We start from the raw sequence: 21,249 nt of genomic DNA on the forward strand, positions 1-21,249 counted from the left end.
CAGAGCAGGAACTTTGAAGAAAGAAGAAAAATGGGGTGTTTACAAAAGGTTTATTAACATGATGTAGCAATATGTATAAAAAAAATGTCTGTACAAAATAATTTGTATAGGATTCACAACACAATCATTTGCTATCAAAATATTTAACGAGATGCACACGTACACTGAAGATGCACACGTACACTGAAGATGCACACGTACACTGAAGATGGGATGGGATTTGATCAAATGGAGATCAGGAATCGACACAAGCTGCAAATCTTTAGGAATCCAAATTGAACATTTCTAGTGAATCAGATCAGCAAATCTGAAGCACGTTCTGATGGAACACAATGATTTGATTGTCATTGTCCTGAAGTACATGTATATTACAATGGATCAAAGCCAGATTTTCGGAGGGGTATAAAAACAACAAAGAAAAGGGATTAGAATTTTTTGCAATGAAATTTTCTCTACATCAAAGCTATAAAACGAAAATGCAACATGTTGATAAAGAAAATGGCTGTGACATATACTAACAGATATCATATATACACTTATTGCAAATAACTTGTAAACACAATGGAATACATTTGGAGGAAAGAGATGTGGTTCCAGGTATGGGTTACAGATGGTGACTTGTTCGTTCAGTATTGCAAGGAAGATAAAATTAGGACGAACTGATAACTTAAAAATTTCGTATTTAACATACACTAAACAACAGGAATTGTAATTAAAAATGGCAATAAGGCACAAGTTTATATAGAGGGAGGATAAAATCTTGGCGACTCCTGCAAGCATGTTTTTTAAAATTCTAATATGTACAAATATTTGCTAAATGCAGCTATATAACTATTCTTATTTCTATACAACAATTCAAGGACGCATGGAATGATAAACTATCTCCCCTCAATAACTATGTACATGACTATAGAAAAATATGCTATTCTGCGTCCAAGCACAATATTGTAGACTTAACAGAAAGTTGCGACATCTGGATATTCTCTGGAATGTGGTTGAATAATGAGGCACCGATTAGGCTTGACATTTGACCTTCGACCTCTTAAGAAATTCTGTGAGGTGAATTTACAATCAAAGGAGGAATGTATAAACTTCTTGGAAAGTACATGTAAACCAAGCTATTCTAAAATTCTTTTTCTCCATGATTTGAATTACGAACAAATATAAAAAAATATTTACTCTGAATATAAAAAAGCCCACCACTTCTTAAAAAAGACTGGAATGCTTTGATATAGCCTACTGATCTAGAATGTGTTGCACTGGGAATTTTCATAAAAATTCTGTCATTTTGTTTTTGTTCAAACTGTCAACCCATTGGTTCTCCAGAATACTGTCCCTCAGAACTCACAAAGTAGTTGTCAAAGAAATCGCGCAGATATTCAAACGTCGGTCTAGAGTCCGCATTTCTCTTCCAGCACTGAAGCATGATGTCATAGTAGGGATCGGGACACGGGAGGGATCCACCCGTGGGCTTCGGCATTCTGTAGCCTTTTTCCACCTTGCTCAACACTTCATGTCCGTTCATACCTACAGAAAGATAAGATATCTCAGTATCAATGCTACACAAATTCTACCACTGCATGAAAGCTATACACAACAGAGTATAAATATTCTATCTCAGTATCAATGATATACATAACAGAGTTTAAATATTCTATCTCAGTATCAATGCTATACACAACAGAGTTTAAATATTCTATCTCAGAATCAATGATATACAAAACAGTTTAAATATTCTATCTCAGTATCAATGACATACAAAACAGATTCTGAATATTCTATCTCAGTATCAATGATATACAAAACAGTTTAAATATTCTATCTCAATATCAATGATATACAAAACAGAGTCTGAATATTCTATCTCAGTATCAATGACATACAAAACAGTTTAAATATTCTATCTCAGTATCAATGCTATACAAAACAGAGTCTGAATATTCTATCTCAGTATCAATGATATACAAAACAGAGTCTGAATATTCTATCTCAGTATCAATGACATACAAAACAGTTTAAATATTCTATCTCAGTATCAATGACATACAAAACAGAGTCTGAATATTCTATCTCAGTATCAATGACATACAAAACAGTTTAAATATTCTATCTCAGTATCAATGCTATACAAAACAGAGTCTGAATATTCTATCTCAGTGTCAATGATATACAAAACAGTTTAAATATTCTATCTCAGTATCAATGACATACAAAACAGAGTCTGAATATTCTATCTCAGTATCAATGATATACAAAACAGTTTAAATATTCTATCTCAGTATCAATGATATACAAAACAGAGTTTAAATATTCTATCTCAGTATCAATGATATACAAAACAGTTTAAATATTCTATCTCAGTATCAATGATATACAAAACAGTTTAAATATTCTATCTCAGTATCAATGACATACAAAACAGAGTCTGAATATTCTATCTCAGTATCAATGACATACAAAACAGTTTAAATATTCTATCTCAGTATCAATGATATACAAAACAGTTTAAATATTCTATCTCAGTATCAATGACATACAAAACAGAGTTTAAATATTCTATCTCAGTATCAATGATATACAAAACAGTTTAAATATTCTATCTCAGTATCAATGATATACAAAACAGTTTAAATATTCTATCTCAGTATCAATGACATACAAAACAGAGTTTAAATATTCTATCTCAGTATCAATGACATACAAAACAGAGTCTGAATATTCTATCTCAGTATCAATGATATACAAAACAGTTTAAATATTCTATCTCAGTATCAATGACATACAAAACAGTTTAAATATTCTATCTCAGTATCAATGATATACAAAACAGAGTTTAAATATTCTATCTCAGTATCAATGATATACAAAACAGAGTTTAAATATTCTATCTCAGTATCAATGACATACAAAACAGTTTAAATATTCTATCTCAGTATCAATGATATACAAAACAGAGTCTGAATATTCTATCTCAGTATCAATGATATACAAAACAGAGTTTAAATATTCTATCTCAGTATCAATGACATACAAAACAGTTTAAATATTCTATCTCAGTATCAATGATATACAAAACAGTTTAAATATTCTATCTCAGTATCAATGATATACAAAACAGAGTCTGAATATTCTATCTCAGTATCAATGACATACAAAACAGTTTAAATATTCTATCTCAGTATCAATGATATACAAAACAGAGTCTGAATATTCTATCTCAGTATCAATGACATACAAAACAGTTTAAATATTCTATCTCAGTATCAATGATATACAAAACAGTTTAAATATTCTATCTCAGTATCAATGACATACAAAACAGAGTCTGAATATTCTATCTCAGTATCAATGACATACAAAACAGTTTAAATATTCTATCTCAGTATCAATGACATACAAAACAGAGTCTGAATATTTTATCTCAGTATCAATGACATACAAAACAGTTTAAATATTCTATCTCAGTATCAATGACATACAAAACAGTTTAAATATTCTATCTCAGTATCAATGACATACAAAACAGAGTTTAAATATTCTATCTCAGTATCAATGACATACAAAACAGTTTAAATATTCTATCTCAGTATCAATGATATACAAAACAGTTTAAATATTCTATCTCAGTATCAATGACATACAAAACAGAGTTTAAATATTCTATCTCAGTATCAATGATATACAAAACAGTATAAATATTCTATCTCAGTATCAATGATATACAAAACAGTTTAAATATTCTATCTCAGTATCAATGACATACAAAACAGAGTTTAAATATTCTATCTCAGTATCAATGATATACACAACTAAGTTTAAATATTCTATCTCAGTATCAATGACATACAAAACAGAGTTTAAATATTCTATCTCAGTATCAATGATATACAAAACAGTATAAATATTCTATCTCAGTATCAATGATATACAAAACAGTTTAAATATTCTATCTCAGTATCAATGACATACAAAACAGAGTTTAAATATTCTATCTCAGTATCAATGATATACACAACTAAGTTTAAATATTCTATCTCAGTATCAATGCAGGGTTCCAAATTACCACTCGCCCACTCGCATTGGCGACTAGACTTTGCTTGTGGGCACCCAAAATTTCCATTCTCGTCGCCCACTTGGCGACTGTAGTTGTCCGATCAACATTTTTCTTTCCGACCGATTCGAGTCCTATTATAATTGAAGTTCAATTTCCGGTTGAGGTTTTGCCACTTTGCGAGACATTCCTGGGGTATCAAACCTTCCAAAATGTATTTAAACCAGAAGTTGAACAACGTTAGGGTTACTTCAAACGAAAAGAAAGCTTCTGCTTTTAACCAAAGTGGAAAGAAGGGGAGAATATGGCTTGATGACGGCGAAAAGGGGATGACGTGCTGCGTGTACAAAACATGACACGAAAGGTCCAATCGTTGTGTCAGCTTGCCCAAGTTATAAACTTGACAGCATCGTAAAGCTGAGAAATTTTGAAATAACATAAAAGTCTGAAGAAATGTGAGTCAGACGCAGCAAAGATCATAAAAGTCCATGAACTCTGATATTTTTGCTAGGTTGACGAAATGAGAGTGGAAATGAGAGGTATTTGAAAGAATTACGGAGAAGGAAACAGAATTTAAATATTGATATTTTAATTTTTTAAATAAATTGCAATGTGACTTGATGTTTCTTTCTTGTGACCCCCCCCCCCCCCCCCCCCCCCATCATGTTATTCAATTTCATGTTATGTGTGGGCTACTAAAATTCCATGTGGGCTAACAGGATTTCTTATTCAGGGGCCCACTTGGCCCCTAAGGTATTCAGTCGAAGTTGGAACCCTGATCAATGATATACAAAACAGAGTCTGAATATTCTATCTCAGTATCAATGATATACAAAACAGTTTAAATATTCTATCTCAGTATCAATGACATACAAAACAGTTTAAATATTTTATCTCAGTATCAATGACATACAAAACAGAGTTTAAATATTCTATCTCAGTATCAATGATATACAAAACAGTTTAAATATTCTATCTCAGTATCAATGACATACAAAACAGAAATGATATACAAAACAGATTTTAAGTATTTTCTCTTTTAAACTAAGTCTCATATACAGTGAAACTTCTACAAACTGGCCCCTCAGAAAACCGGTTCTCCCTGAATATCGGCCGATTTTCAAAGTCCTGGCAGAAATCTTAACATTTCCTTACAAAGAAAGTCTTACAAAACCGGCCACCCCTGAAAACTGGACATCGGCCACTTTTTAAAGTACATTTGTTAACAAACATGTGTAATTTACCCTTATAATACTGGCCACTTTTTGAAGACTAGAGAATTTTGGCCAGAGGGTGATCAAAATCGGCCAGGTGTGCAAATAGACTGACCAACTGGCCAGGATGGAAATTATCTACTGGAGGTGTGCAAAACACAAGTGGCCTCCCTAATTTCTATTGTTTACCTGTGCTATCATGGATATTAAGTGACACTTGGCTAATTCAAGCGCCCCTTCTAAATTCTGTACAAAGTGTAAAAAACAATTAGGAACATATGGAATGAATAAGTATCAAACGCCATATTGTTGCACCATACTATTGCATGGATATAAGCGGTAGTTGATAAAGAACAAACCCATGACTGTTAATGATAATTATTAAATAATAAATTAATTTCTTGGTTTCCATAGACTTAAAATTCCTAAGAAATATTCAAATTACAATTTCATATTTACTACTGTACTTTTTAAAAACGTCAAAACAAATTTGTTAATGATATAAGCGATGAATGTAAACAGAGTGTTTATAGGTAAGAGGAATTCCAATAATAGGTTTTTGTGTTTTCTTTAAGTATCCTGTTATAGATATTCAGTTTAAAATTTGATGATTTCAGCGAGAATTTATAATTACCTGCAGGTAGAAACGGACTAATTTGATCTCTACCGATAATTTATCATAGATCACCAGAACAAAGTGAACAGTACCTACTTTGACAATATTGAGATAAAATGTCTCTAAATGCTAAATTCTCGGTAAACCGGCCATCCCTATAAACCGGCCATTTTTATCGGTCCAAGAGCCGACCGGTTTAGAGAAGTTTCACTGTATGTAGGTATCTCTTCAAGCAATAAAACTGTTACTGAAGGTGTGATGATTATCCTGTGTTACTGAAGGTGTGATGAGTATTCTGTGTTACTGAAGGTGTGATGATTATCCTGTGTTACTGAAGGTGTGATGAGTATTCTGTGTTACTGAAGGTGTGATGAGTATCCTGTGTTACTGAAGGTGTGATGAGTATCCTGTGTTACTGAAGGTGTGATGAGTATCTTGTGTTACTGAAGGTGTGATGAGTATTCTGTGTTACTGAAGGTGTGATGAGTATTCTGTTACTGAAGGTGTGATGAGTATCCTGTGTTACTGAAGGTGTGATGAGTATCCTGTGTAACTGAAGGTGTGATGAGTATCCTGTGTTACTGAAGATGTGATGAGTATTCTGTGTTACTGAAGGTGTGATGAGTATTCTGTGTTACTGAAGGTGTGATGAGTATTCTGTGTTACTGAAGGTGTGATGATTATCCTGTGTTACTGAAGGTGTGATGAGTATTCTGTGTTACTGAAGGTGTGATGAGTATTCTGTGTTACTGAAGGTGTGATGATTATCCTGTGTTACTGAAGGTGTGATGAGTATCCTGTGTTACTGAAGGTGTGATGAGTATTCTGTGTTACTGAAGGTGTGATGAGTATTCTGTATTACTGAAGGTGTGATGAGTATTCTGTGTTACTGAAGGTGTGATGAGTATTCTGTGTTACTGAAGGTGTGATGATTATCCTGTGTTACTGAAGGTGTGATGAGTATTCTGTTACTGAAGGTGTGATGAGTATCCTGTGTTACTGAAGGTGTGATGAGTATCCTGTGTTACTGAAGGTATGATGAGTATTCTGTGTTACTGAAGGTGTGATGATTATCCTGTGTTACTGAAGGTGTGATGAGTATCCTGTGTTACTGAAGGTGTGATGAGTATCCTGTGTAACTGAAGGTGTGATGAGTATTCTGTGTTACTGAAGGTGTGATGAGTATCCTGTGTTACTGAAGGTGTGATGAATATTCTGTGTTACTGAAGGTGTGATGAGTATCCTGTGTTACTGAAGGTGTGATGAGTATTCTGTGTTACTGAAGGTGTGATGATTATCCTGTGTTACTGAAGGTGTGATGAATATTCTGTGTTACTGAAGGTGTGATGAGTATTCTGTGTTACTGAAGGTGTGATGATTATCCTGTGTTACTGAAGGTGTGATGAATATTCTGTGTTACTGAAGGTGTGATGAGTATCCTGTGTTACTGAAGGTGTGATGAGTATTCTGTGTTACTGAAGGTGTAGTGTACCTGGGTATGGCACTCTTCCAAATGTGATTAATTCATACAGCAATACACCAAAGGACCACACATCAGACTTGATGCTGAATTTACGGTCAAATGCAGCCTCAGGGGACGTCCATTTGATGGGAAACTTAGTGTCTGTAACAAATATTTAATGCTTATAATCTACAGCTCATCATGTCCTTCAATACGCCGGTTTCGAGATACGTCCGAGTTATTTCCCTTTGGAGAACTCTTGTACATAGTAAGGCGCGAAAGAATTTGTTTACACGCGGGAGTGGGACAGATATTCATCACAGCGTAAGTGAATGTACTCAGTAAGTTTCTCATACGCTGTTTGATAACCCGAATTCGACGGATACACAAACTAAGTAAGTGATAAGTATTTAGGGAGTAATTAAATACATACAATTCTTATCCTATCACGTTATTTCGCTGGTCATAAGTACCATATCCAAGATATTTCTTGCAAATATGACATTGTATGTTTTCACTTCGGTAAAACATTTCTTTCAATATAATTTAGTATTTCCCACATTTACATATTTAAAGAGAAGCCGCTTTTAATACATTTCATCGTTTTCCTCGTTGGCTGTATATCCACTTTGTCCCACTTAGGCATTCAAAGTTCCACTAAATGCACCTCCTATACAGAAGAGTTCATATCTCGAAACTGGCGTATTTTAGCATAAATCCTTTGGTATTCTGAAGAAATACATCTCTCTAAATAAATTTCTCAAATATGACAAGCTAAAAGGTCACAATGCTAAGATGAAAATGGCAATAGTGCTATTCAGGAAACGTACAAAAATTTCTGGATTAAAGTTACACCAACGAAGCTCTTTTGAGCCTAAAATAAACACCTTGATGTTTAAGAAATATGGACTTACGTTCATGAGCCTCGTATATATCCTCCTGAATCAGTCGAGCCAAACCAAAGTCTGCGACCTTGACATCGTTGTTTTCTCCGACTAAGATATTGGCCGCTCGTAAATCTCGGTGGACAAAATTCTCTTTCTCCAAATAAGCCATTCCATCAGCAATCTGTTTATGCAATGAATGCGACTTTATTTACAACTAAAATACAACTACAATACTTCTAAAAAGAAACAGGTATTAAACAAGCATTCACTGGGTGAAATTTCACTGAAAATATGGGTAACTACATCATCATTTTCAGAGGAACTTAATTTCTGCTCACCTGTGATGCCATGTCCACTAGCACCACAAATTTCAGTGATCTGCCCTCGTCCTTGCGGAGATAATCCAGCAGGGCTCCATTAACCATAAGCTCAGTGATAATCAGAATCGGTTCTGCTATGGTACACACGGCCAACAGCTGCACCAGTTTACGATGTCGCAATTTGTGCATAAGCTTGGCTTCTTGTAGGAAATCTTCAGCCGTCATAGCGCCTGGCTTCAGAGTTTTGATGGCTACATCTACTGTGTTTCTCCATTTACCTAAATAATGATACACACAATCAAGCTCGCAGTTAATTGAGAGAACTTGGAGTACCGAGTATTCAACTGACAGTCATTGAAATTTAAATGGATAAACTTTTACTGTAGATTCCTAAATATGTGTGAGGAATTTATTATCGAGTAATTTCGTGAAAGGAACCACTTGCGAAATTATTTGCTTTATTTTTCTGTTGATAGAATTCATGCAAGAACTCTTAATTAACAGACCACACACAAATTCATTTACCTTCACGCGATTTTATGTAAACGAGTCCTTTCGCCATATTTAAAAGTACTCTCGTAAGATAAGGAATCTACAGTATTCTACTAATATACAATCAATTCTGCTTTAACACGTAAATTTCTAAATAATTTTACCAGCATGCACATCTCCAAAGCAACCACTGCCCAGTTTCTTCATCAGCTTGACCGACTCGCGTGCTACTTCCAGCTCACGGAACTGGACGGTCGGCCTGACCTTGGGACATGGCTCCGTTAATTGGCAACATAAACCATCCCCAACATCTGAGGCGAGAAAAATTCAGAATTAATGAGAAGTAGGTCTGAACTTGTGTTCTCACTCAAAATTAAAAACACAACAGAGTACACATCAATATCTAAATCTGTCCTGGTGCACACCTTCCACTTGTTTGTAGTATTATTGAATGATGTTAGAATGAAGTCTGATGCAATAAATTTCTACTTGAACTAGCACCCTCAGCAGCATGCTATTACAAAAATGAGGGGCAAGTTCTACATAGATGAAATTGTACAGTATTCATCACATCTGTTCAATATATCACACAAATAATGATGTCTTTAGCAGTAAGTACAACCACTATTGCATAGTGTTCTTTAATGTAACCAGGCCTGGAGGTTATAAAACTTTTATATGCACGCTTTTACACTCAAAGTCAAACTCCGTGCTCTAAATCCTACTCATACTCAAAAGTAAAAGTTATAAAACTTTTATATGCACGCTTTTACACTCAAAGTCGAACTCCGTGCTCTAAATCCTACTCATACTCAAAAGTAAAGGTTATAAAACTTTTATATGCACGCTTTTACACTCAAAATCAAACTCCATGCTCTAAATCCTACTCATATTCAAAAGTAAAGGTTATAAAACTTTTCTAAATTCATTCTCATACTCAAATGGAGTACATGCTCAAGACTTTTCGAGCATGCTGGGAGATTGCTCAGAGTTATACTCAAAACAAACATGGATGAGTTTGAGTGTGAGTACGGTAAAAGTTTTATAACCTCTAGGCCGGATGTAATCCTTATTCTGACCCCATGTTCTATGAGTGTAATCAGTATTCTATGAATGTAATCAGGGTTCTATTAATGTAATCAGGATTCTATGAATGTAATCAGTATTCTATGAATGTAATCAGGGTTCTATGAATGTAATCAGAGTTCTATGAATGTAATCAGGGTTCTATGATTGTAATCAGTATTCTATGACTGTAATCAGTATTCTATGAATGTAATCGGGATTCTATGAATGTAATCAGGGTTCTATTAATGTAATCAGCATTCTATGAATGTAATCAGGGTTCTATGAGTGTAATCAGTATTCTATGAGTGTAATCAGGGTTCTATGAATGTAATTGGGATTCTATGAATGTAATCTGTTGTAATCCTTACTTTGATAATGGTCTATGAGCTTGATCATGCTGGGAAACGTTCGTCGTGGGCTGATATAAAATCCTCCATTATCCATCTTCCTGATTCTATAGTGTTTCACACAAGCATCATTTGTCTTAGGATCGTGGTCTCGTATAGACAACACAAATGAAGCTTTGTCTGCAAGATTAAATGTACTCATATAGACAACACATACGATGCTTTGTCTGCCAAGATTAAATGTCAGGCAGTGAATCTTAAATATTGACTTCATACTTGTCATACCGTATATACTCGCCTATAAGTCGGTCCGCCTATAAGTCGGTTGTATTTTTTAAGGTTATTTTGTAGGAATTTGCCATTGACCCGCTTGTAAGACGGTACAATTTTTTTCAGAATCAGTTGACAATTTCAAGTTAATGCTCTATTGTTTTTACCTATGTTTCAAAAAATATTTTGAGAAATTAATAATTATGAGGTGCTCAATATCCAAGTCATATCTGTTTGGGGTTTAAACGAAACCCTTGATCTATTATTGGCAATGATCAATTGTTTACTTAAGCAATTATGGTCTCCTAATTACCAGTACCTGACACCGTGTTTACTTAGTGGCACTTGCCTCGCGAAAACTGTTATTGTGGGATTCTGGTATAATTCATTGTATCAACAATCGAGTTTTTAAGAGTCAAGAATGATGATCTAAATTATCTGTTAACAATATTCAATCTTTTATGAAATATATTTCAGCCGGTATACATATGAATATTTCAATATCAAATCAGGTTCGCAATTCAATTTTACCGATAAACGATAGATTAGTTAAATTGAATGAAAGAATTAGTTACCGTTATGTAAATAATTTTTAAAATAAATAATATACACTTAACTAGATAAAATTGTGAAAATATGTAATTACTTGTACTTTATACATAATTTTAAAATACATAAACAATACGATGTGTCTAGATATCTGTGAACAATAATCATTTGTGTGGTAGTCCATGATAATCGTCGGAGTTGTTTAAAAAACACTACATTGGACCAAAAATTGACTCTCAAAAATCCAACTTATAGGCGAGTATATACAGTAATAAGTTTTTGAAATATTCAAGCATCTTGCATTCATAAATCAAACTTCCTTAATATGGAGCCTTCTGAATATGAAGCCTTTACAATCGGGGTTAGATTTAAATCCGTATTTTGGGTAATTGTCAAGTTTTCTTTTCATAAACTATCAGTTAGAATTAATTACTGTATGCACAAGGAAGGTAAATTACATATAATTTTGTGTAAATTGGAAATGTGCGATAACTCCTCTAATATGAAGCATTGCCTCTACAATGTGGAGCCTCCTTAACCACTCACCAGCAGCCTCTCGGACTAAAAAGGTTCCCACTTTGTTGCCTGGCAACATCAATTGTTTATCGGATTCCTTACGGTCTACATTATACCACCAACTACCAATAGAAATAGCTCAATTAGAAAGAACTACCAATAAAAATAGCTCAATTACAAACTAGTTCTAATTGTAACGGGGACCGTTACAGATGTTCCCCAAACCTCCCCCAATTAAAAAGTGATGTCCTTGTGAATCTATAGGAAAAAATCATTTTATTTTAGCCTTTAATTACATGTAGTACGTTCAATATGGTCATTTCAGTACCAAGAAATGAAAGAAAGCGTTGCACGCGCATACACGCGCACGCGTGTATGATTCCGAATTTTTGTTGATGTCGTTCAACAGGCATTTGTATCATATACCCACAGTATGAATTTCATAACGTTTCCACCAAATATAAGGAAGTTATAGCGATTTTAAAATCGTCCAATCAGAAATCAGCACACGTGCATGCACGTGATGAGCAGTAATTCTAACCACAGCAATTTGTAAGGAGTACCAAGACACATTTAAACCATTAATATCAATAGAATTTGACGAAAAACAAAAACGTTATCGTCCTTTAAAAATTGAACATTTAAAAAACGTTGCACGCGCATGCGCGTGTGCGTTGGCATTTTTTGTTACACCAACATATAGATACACATATTGTCTACATATGCTGTGAATATCATCCCATTCGCTTCATAAATAAGATAGTTACAAACGTTTTAGCATTATCCAATCAAAATGAAGCGCACGTGCATGCGCGTGCAAATTGGTAATTTTGACCATGTAAATCAGTTAAGGGTCTCAATATCTACCTATGCTATGAATTTCAAGCCATTTCAATGAACAACAAAAAAGTTAGACTGATTCCAAAGTTAGTGTACAAATTTTGTAATGCGCGTGCACGCGCATGCGTGCGCGTGCTGGCAAAATAACTATTATTTTTCATATGTACAAATGATATACTATCATCCTATTTAGGTTTTATATCGCTTCCTTCAATATTCTGATTTTCCATTTTTTGTACCAAAATTGCAATGCACGTGCGCGCGTGTGCATGCACGTGCAAACAAAATGACTATCACTATGCACATCTACAAACGCTATACTATCATCCTGGAAAGTTTCATATCGATCCCTTTTGTAGTTCCTGAGAACACTACCGGACAAAAAAGTACCGGAGAAAAAGAATAATAATAATAATAATAATAATAATAAGAAACAGAGTAAAAACAATATGTTCCCAAACTTTGTTTGGGGAACATAACAAATGTGAATGGTTAAAAGGATGTAGAGACAAGTCAAATTTGAATTTAAAACAGCTTTTAAATATACATCCTATACATTTTCTACTTTTTTGAAATATTCCATAGTAGTCGACAGATATAAAAACACAATTTCCTTTCAAGAGAAAATGATGGCAAACATTGTTTATCTTTAAGCAATAGTGAGAGGTCACAAAGTTAGAGAAATGGTTAAATGTTGGAGAGGACAGGTAGGACTTAAATGGTTAAATGTTGGAGAGGACAGGTAGGACTTAATGGTTAAATGTTGGAGAGGACAGGTAGACTTACTCCTGCGTCTGCGGTGTGTCGTCATCTTTAGATATGTAGTTACTGGGTATGTATCCTGTTTGTCCCGTTGCCAGGTGACGGGCCATCCACCAATCACAATTCTGGCTGTGAATGAAAAAAAAAAAAGCAAAAAATTACTGAAGTGGATAGTTGGATTAACATACATACACTTGCATACACTAATAATGGTTGGATCAATATATACATTAACATCCACACTTATATAAACAATGATAAATTTAGTAATATCATTGTGTGAAACTGAATCAATCCTTAATCAGGCTTAATGGATGAAATAAGTCTGGTATAAAACTGCTTGACATTATCAAAATTACTATACACATTGTACATACTTATGTTCAGTGGTCAGACAGGTATTGTACTGTCCAGTAGTCAGACAGGTATTGTACTGTCCAGTGGTCAGACAGGTATTGTACTGTCCAGTAGTCAGACAGGTATTGTACTGTCCAGTGGTCAGACAGGTATTGTACTGTCTAGTAGTCAGACAGGTATTGTACTGTCCAGTGGTCAGACAGGTTTTGTACTGTCCAGTAGTCAGACAGGTATTGTACTGTCCAGTGGTCAGACAGGTATTGTACTATCCAGTGATTATAAAATCTTACCTAGACTCCTCCACCTCCATTTTATCTCCCTTTTTGAAAGACAAGTCATCCTCGTTAATGGCATCAAAGTCGTACAGGGCCCGAACAACTAACGAATTCTCTGCACAAAAAAAACCCAGAATAAAGTAATTAAATGATTTTCATAATACAAGGCAACTAATATGTCAAATATCCAGGATAATCGATATGAGTCACTGGTCCGTGTCATGTTTACTATATATCTAGTGAGTCACTGATCCGTGTTTACTATATATCTAGTGAGTCACTGGTCCATGTTTACTATATATCTAGTGAGTCACTGGTCCGTGGCGTGTTTACTATATATCTAGTGAGTCACTGGTCCGTGCCGCGTTTACTATAAATTTAGTGAGTCACTGGTCCATGTTTACTATATATCTAGTGAGTCACTGGTCCATGCCCTGTTTACTATATATCTAGTGAGTCACTGGTCCATGACCTGTTTACTATATATCGAGTGAGTCACTGGTCCGTGCCCTGTTTACTATATATCTAGTGAGTCACTGGTCCGTGGCGTGTTTACTATATATCTAATGAGTCACTGGTCCGTGTCATGTTTACTCTATATCTAGTGAGTCACTGGTCCATGTCGTGTTTACTATACATTTAGTGAGTCACTGGTCCGTGTCGTGTTTACTATATATCTAGTGAGTCACTGGTCCGTGGCGTGTTTACTATATATCGAGTGAGTCACTGGTCCGTGCCGCGTTTACTATAAATTTAGTGAGTCACTGGTCCATGTTTACTATATATCGAGTGAGTCACTGGTCCATGCCCCGTTTACTATATATCTAGTGAGTCACTGATCCGTGGCGTGTTTACTATATATCGAGTGAGTCAATGGTCCGTGGCGTGTTTACTATATATCTAGTGAGTCACTGATCCGTGCCGTGTTTACTATATATCGAGTGAGTCACTGGTCCGTGCCCTGTTTACTATATATCTAGTGAGTCACTGGTCCGTGTCATGTTTACTATATATCTAGTGAGTCACTGGTCCATGTCGTGTTTACTATACATTTAGTGAGTCACTGGTCCGTGGCGTGTTTACTATATATCTAGTGAGTCACTGGTCCGTGGCGTGTTTACTATATATCTAGTGAGTCACTGGTCTGTGTCGTGTTTACTATATATCTAGTAAGTCACTGGTTCGTGTCGTGTTTGCTATATATTTAGTAAGTCACTGGTCCGTGTCATGTTTACTATATATCTAGTGAGTCACTGATCCGTGACCTGTTTACTATATATTTAGTGAGTCACTGGTCTGTGCCCTGTTTACTATATATTTAGTGAGTCACTGATCCATGCCGTGTTTACTATATATGTAAAACTTATATGTTACCAATTTTGATGCACCAGATGCGCATTTCGACAAATAATGTCTCTTCAGTGATGCTCAACCGATCTAGTAAGTCACTGGTGGGTAGGTCTGTGCCATGTTTACTATTTACATTTTGAATGTTTTTGCCTTTGATATCTTTACAAATTGTAATGGATTACTTCACGAATGTCTTGTATGTGTGTGCGTGTATGTGAATACAGATAAATATAATATATCTATTTCAATAACTTGGAAATTTAGACAGAAATGGAAATAGAATGTAAATATAAGAAATGAATTTTATAAAAAAAAAAAACTAAAATATCTTGTATACTCTGGTTATTTTAAAGTAGTTTTCCAGTTCTAAGTGCAATATTTACCTGGTTTATTTGGAAGTCCAATAATTTTCAGTTGTTACATAGTTAATGAAGTAACTGTCAGTACAGTCGGTCTAGTGAAAATAATGCTAATGTACTACCACTACAAAATACACATTTAAAGTCATGAAAACTTTAGTGTGATACACGTCATATCAGCTTTGGGTTGTAGTGAAAATGGCAAAGATTAAACTGCTGCAAAAATACAACTGCATAATTTTTCCCTCCAGACTTGAATTTTATACAGGACATGTTTGCAACGTATCAGTAGTACTAAACTGACTTAACTGAAGGTGGGGGGAGTGGCCTCGTACAAACCTGACTTAACTGGAGGTGGGGGGTGGCCTTGCACTAACCTGATTTAACTGGAGGTGGGGGGAGTGGCTGTGTACTAACCTGACTTAACTGGAGGTGGGGGGAGTGGCTGTGTACTAATCTGACTTAACTAGAGGTGGGGGGGAGTGGCCTTGTACAAACCTGACTTAACTGGAGGTGGAGAGAGTGGCCTCGTACAAACCTGACTTAACTGGAGGTGGGGGGTGGCCTTGTACTAACCTGATTTAACTGGAGGTGGGGGGAGTGGCCGTGTACTAACTTGACTTAACTGGAGGTGGGGGGAGTGGCCGTGTACTAATCTGACTTAACTGGAGGTGGGGAGAGTGGCCTTGTACTTACCTGACTTAACTGGAGGTGGGGGGAGTGGCCTTGTACTAACCTTACTTAACTGGAGGTGGGGTGGGGGTGGGAGGTGGGTGGCCGTGTACTAACCTGACTTAACTGGAGGTGGGGGGTGGCCGTGTACTAATCTGACTTAACTGGAGGTGGGGGGAGTGGCCTTGTACTAACCTGACTTAACTGGAGGTGGGGGGAGTGGCCTTACGGCCCCGGAGTTGATACCGACATTGATGTCCTGTGGAGAAACCACCCCTGGTCCATTGACTTCAGTCGCTGGAGGTGGGGTCTTCTTCTCATTTGGTTTGCTAAAACACTGACCCATATTAAAGCACCCAAAAAGTTGTCTGAAATAAAATGAAAATCATTACAACATTACTTACAAAGTGGATCCATAACTATGGCATTGATTCAGAAATATACAGTAAAATATGGTTACAGCAAACATGCTTATAATGAATTCACGCTTACAGCAATGTGATTTTCATTCCATGAAGTTTTGAAACATATTATGAAATTATTAGATATAATGAATTGTGTTTATAACGAATCAAAATTCTTCGTTCCCAGCACTTCGCCATAAGCATGTTTGAGTTTACATGAAGTACACATATTGTAACAACTTACTGTTATCAAGGTTATTTACAAAACATCATTCCAAAACTGGAATGATGAACATTTTATTTCATGTTTTACAAAAAAAAAATTTTTATCATAAATTTGTCAAAGTTTTTGTAATATTGCATATACAGGGTTTTATCCAGCATTTAGATGTTACTACCCATTTTAAATTTATGGGGAATTTTGGAGAATGCAGTCATGAGCTTCCAGGGGTGGGGGACCGTAGGCATCCATGGAATATAATATCCACAGATTATTACAGCCATATAAATTGATTGATTACTCATTTTATCTATATTGTAAGTCTGACAATTATAGAAAATGACATGGAATATATAAAAATGATTTTTGTTGAAATTTTTTATACAATTTTGTAAAGTTTCTACAAATGAAGGGGATTTTTTGTTATCTGTGGAAGGGGAAATATCCATTTGTTGTCAAAGGGAAAAGATACCTTATACCGGTAGTAAAAACCACCTAGATAAATCCCTGATATAACATATGTAAAATAGATAATATTTAAAGTGTTGAGCCTACAATCTTCAAAAGGGTAAATTCCAAGTACTTCTACATCATGTGAAGTGTAGAACGAACTGTGTTCACAAGTATAAAATAAAGAAACAGACATTCACCCTGTTTGAGCTATAAATATAAGTGATGTAACATATTTCTACTGAATGACTCTAGAAATTCATAATGCTTTTAATTAGGTGATTACATAATTAATTAATCATTCTGAACAGAAAATAAAAAGTTGTTACAGACTTATCTTAGTTCTCTATGTTAAGTCAGAGACATTTCTATACTACCATTACCAAGAGATCAGCCATAAGATCACATTCTCTACGGATAAAACTAAAGTCAGTAAATGAACAAATATTAGCATGTTATTTTCTATAAAATATTTTAAATTTATTTATCTTTTATCTCAAAAATGACATCACAATATTTTGCAAGAAGAACTCCAAAAAATAAATTTGTATTATTAATTATGAGTTATCTATAGTTGCAGCGCTTTGAAATTGAAGTCATTTTGACATTTTAGCCCTTTATAAAATTTTTGTATGGAGGACAATATATTAAACTGGTACCCCGCTGATTGGTGGCTACACACAAACATAAGAGATGTGAAGTCAACAGGATACCAGTTTAGGCAAATGAGAACAGGGAATTATTTTGTAATTACTATCGTATCCAATGTGTTTGTAAACATTCTGAGGAACTGTTTGTGATTTTCTAGTTACGATCTTAAATTTCGCCACTTTTTGAAACATGCAAAATTTCACCAATATCTTAGACCCTATGTCTTTAATCCTACAACTAACAAGTATGTAATTATTTCATACAGGTTAAGTTAATTGCCTGCAATTTTACATAATTTGAATATTCAACATGATTATAATCAGCACAAGGCTAAAGTTTCATTGTCACATGGTATGGCCTAACATGCAATTGTAAATCATGCAGATCGTTTTGATTATGTATTTATTATTCTAATTATTTGAACTTTATGTACTATTTATTGATAGACGGGACACTGATCACATGATAAATATATGTTATGATGGAGACTGCAGGACATAATAGTGGCTGTCGTCGCTTTACTGTGACATCATAGACTACTACACTGTTACATCTGGTAGTAGGTTGTAATGTTATAGCTGTTGGGCAAATTGTGATGTCAGTGATTTCAAAAAACCCAAGCAAATTAGAAAATTGCAATTGATTTTTTGGCATTATAATTTCCAAATTTCTCAACCACATCTCCATCAAATTTAATATAATATTCAAAATAAATTTGATTTGTATACTTCTTTGGTATTCTTGAATATTGACAAACACTAAAGGTACTGTATATAGACATATAATTATAATGATGATAAAAGAAAAAGCACAAAATTAAATGTTGCAATAGTCTACCATTGAGGTCAGTTTGAATACCAGGGTTCAAAATTAATTTTAGCTAGTCCCATATAAATCTACTAGCTAGCAAAAAAAAAATTATTTGCAATTTTTTAAGGATTCTTCAATAAATGCCTTTAATTTAAATTCAAGAACAGAAAATAATGTAATTATTTCCCCCATTTCTTTTGAATTGAAGCATTGATCCTTTAATATATTATGTTGATGCATTCAAATTTTCATCACTGTCCATTTCTACCCCCCCCCCCCTGTGTTTCCTAACTATTGACAAATTTTGTCATCCTCATTATTCAAATCATTATTTTTTTCCCTTTGCAAGAGAAATGCTACTGACTCCATTCTGTATCTAACCTTGGCTTTATAACATGAGCTGCCTTTGCCTGAACTACTTCCTTTTTTATCATTTTGACATATTTCAATAATTATTATAGCATGCAAAGCTCATCTGTAAACAGTAATGTGTCATACCTGTCTCTGTATCATCATGTGACAGTGATAGTAACTAATGCTATAACTAAGTCTGTGACCATTAAAAACAGCATTAAGGTCACAAATGAGAAGATAGTAATATTCCTTCAATTTCATTGTCATAACGTCGATAAAAGCTGAATAATAAAATTATTGATTGGCAACAGCGACATGACATCAATTTTATATATAGTATAACTCAAGTGGTAATAATTCTGATTCTTTGTCACTAGAAAAGGATATCAAAATGTACAATTTTTATGCAATCAACTGATTTCTATGGCAAACTTTAGACAAGTATGGCATAACCGTAGCGCTTATACTGTAAAAGAAGTCCAATATCTTAATTAAATTTTGCAACAAAACCCCATAAAATCTATTTAATTTTGGTTCCAAATTTAGCCTAGATGATGATTATGATAAAATAATTCACATACACACCGTATTACATAAAACAAAATAAAGCTATAGTTCTTTACAGCAATACAAGCTGTAACTGACGGTAAATAAATTGAAAACTAAAAGACCAGATATTTAACATATTTGTGATTAAATATGTAGAACTTTATAGAATCAGGGATGATCTGAAGCAATAGATCCGTCAAATCAGCAGAAAATGCAGATTCATGAATCATTGTCATGTCAGTAATTCCTGCTTGTAATCTCCAGAATGTGCATTGATCTTGAAGGTCATTAATTTGGAAAAAAGTGAAAGAGAGGCACTGAGTGTGTGTCAGATTTGTAAACAACTTAACATGCCAGTTTTATAAAAAATTTGCTAATTATCAAAATTTCATTTGCTTACTTTCTTACACTTGTACTTCTTGTCATTCATGAAACAATGTAATATTCTAAAACAAACAAAATGTGAAGTAACGCACGTCAGTTTCTGTCATTGTATATGACCTCGGTCTCAGCAACCCGACAGTGTTTGGCAACCAGTGTTCCCATGTCCATGTATGTATGACGCAGTGGCGGTTTATACGATTCTGAACGCTCATTAGGTATGCTCTCAAACAATATCCCCTTGTTTATTTTGCTGAATTTTTCTTCACATCTTGAGAATTATATTAGTTATACTGATAGGTGTTAATTGGTGCATAATTGGATAGTTGAAAGAATACCGTCAGTTAAAAGCTAATTTGTATGGCTATAAAGTTCTTTCTACATTATAATTGGCACTCTCACGTACGAAAATAAGTTACATTAATTATAACTATTGTATCAGTACTTTGTCACTTGTAACTTAGCAGTGGTATGAAATAAGCCAATAAGGAAACTCTTTATTTAAAAAAGTAAATAAACTTTGTGATCTTTTGGTTTTATTTCCCCTTCCTCCTCCTCCTTCAGGAGGTCTATGACTTTTGTGTTGTAAGTAAACCCACTATTAAAACGCTGGCTTTGTCAGAAATTTGAAAATGAGAAACAAAAAACACCTGCTGATAGATCACCAACATAAGAATGTAAGTTGTGTAAGCTGTTGAGAATTCTTTCCTGCCACTAGTCTGACGTATATCGTTTACGGAAATGGGTTGCTTACAGTACAACCACACCTTAACTGCTGGTAGTACGTAGCCCGTTACATCATTATCTTTTATTCTCTGACTATAATAATTGTTTACTATACCTGAATCATCGAAAGTTTTCCATCTTTTGACAATAAACCTACAAACTTTGATGACAAGGAAGTCGGACTCCTATCCGGAAGGTTTTTTTTTTTTTTTTGGTTATAATCACGTAATTTCTCGTTCAAATCTCGCGAAAGTATTTGGAGAAAGCGTTCATCAACTAATTCGACTTCAAAAATTC

At 34.5% G+C, this 21,249-nt stretch overlaps 1 protein-coding gene across 1 annotated transcript; it reads right to left on the reverse strand.

Annotated features, from left to right (window-relative positions):
- Positions 1–33: 33 nt before the first annotated feature.
- LOC125669738 (tyrosine-protein kinase SRK2-like) lies at positions 34–21,205 on the reverse strand. Its single transcript, XM_048904466.2, has 11 exons — positions 21,068–21,205; positions 16,603–16,775; positions 14,042–14,141; positions 13,419–13,523; positions 11,823–11,914; positions 10,479–10,637; positions 9,207–9,353; positions 8,569–8,828; positions 8,258–8,411; positions 7,374–7,505; positions 34–1,527 (listed from the first exon to the last, which is right to left on the reverse strand). The coding sequence occupies exons 2-11, from the start codon at positions 16,751–16,753 to the stop codon at positions 1,307–1,309; spliced, it is 1,521 nt and encodes a 506-aa protein (XP_048760423.1). The 5' UTR covers positions 16,754–16,775; positions 21,068–21,205; the 3' UTR covers positions 34–1,306.
- Between the last annotated feature and the right edge of the window lie 44 nt (positions 21,206–21,249).

This window comes from Ostrea edulis, chromosome 4, assembly GCF_947568905.1.
Source record: "Ostrea edulis chromosome 4, xbOstEdul1.1, whole genome shotgun sequence".
NCBI classification, from domain to species: Eukaryota; Metazoa; Mollusca; class Bivalvia; order Ostreida; family Ostreidae; genus Ostrea; species Ostrea edulis.

Coding starts and splice junctions, on each gene's coding strand:
- LOC125669738 (XM_048904466.2), bottom strand. CDS start 16,753: ATGGGTCAGTGTTTTAGCAAACCAAATGAGAAGAAGACCCCACCTCCA. Junction 11,915..13,418: donor GACACACCGCAGACGCAGGA/GTAAGTCTACCT, acceptor TTCTATTGGTAG/TTGGTGGTATAATGTAGACC. Junction 8,829..9,206: donor CTTTGGAGATGTGCATGCTG/GTAAAATTATTT, acceptor ATCATTATTTAG/GTAAATGGAGAAACACAGTA.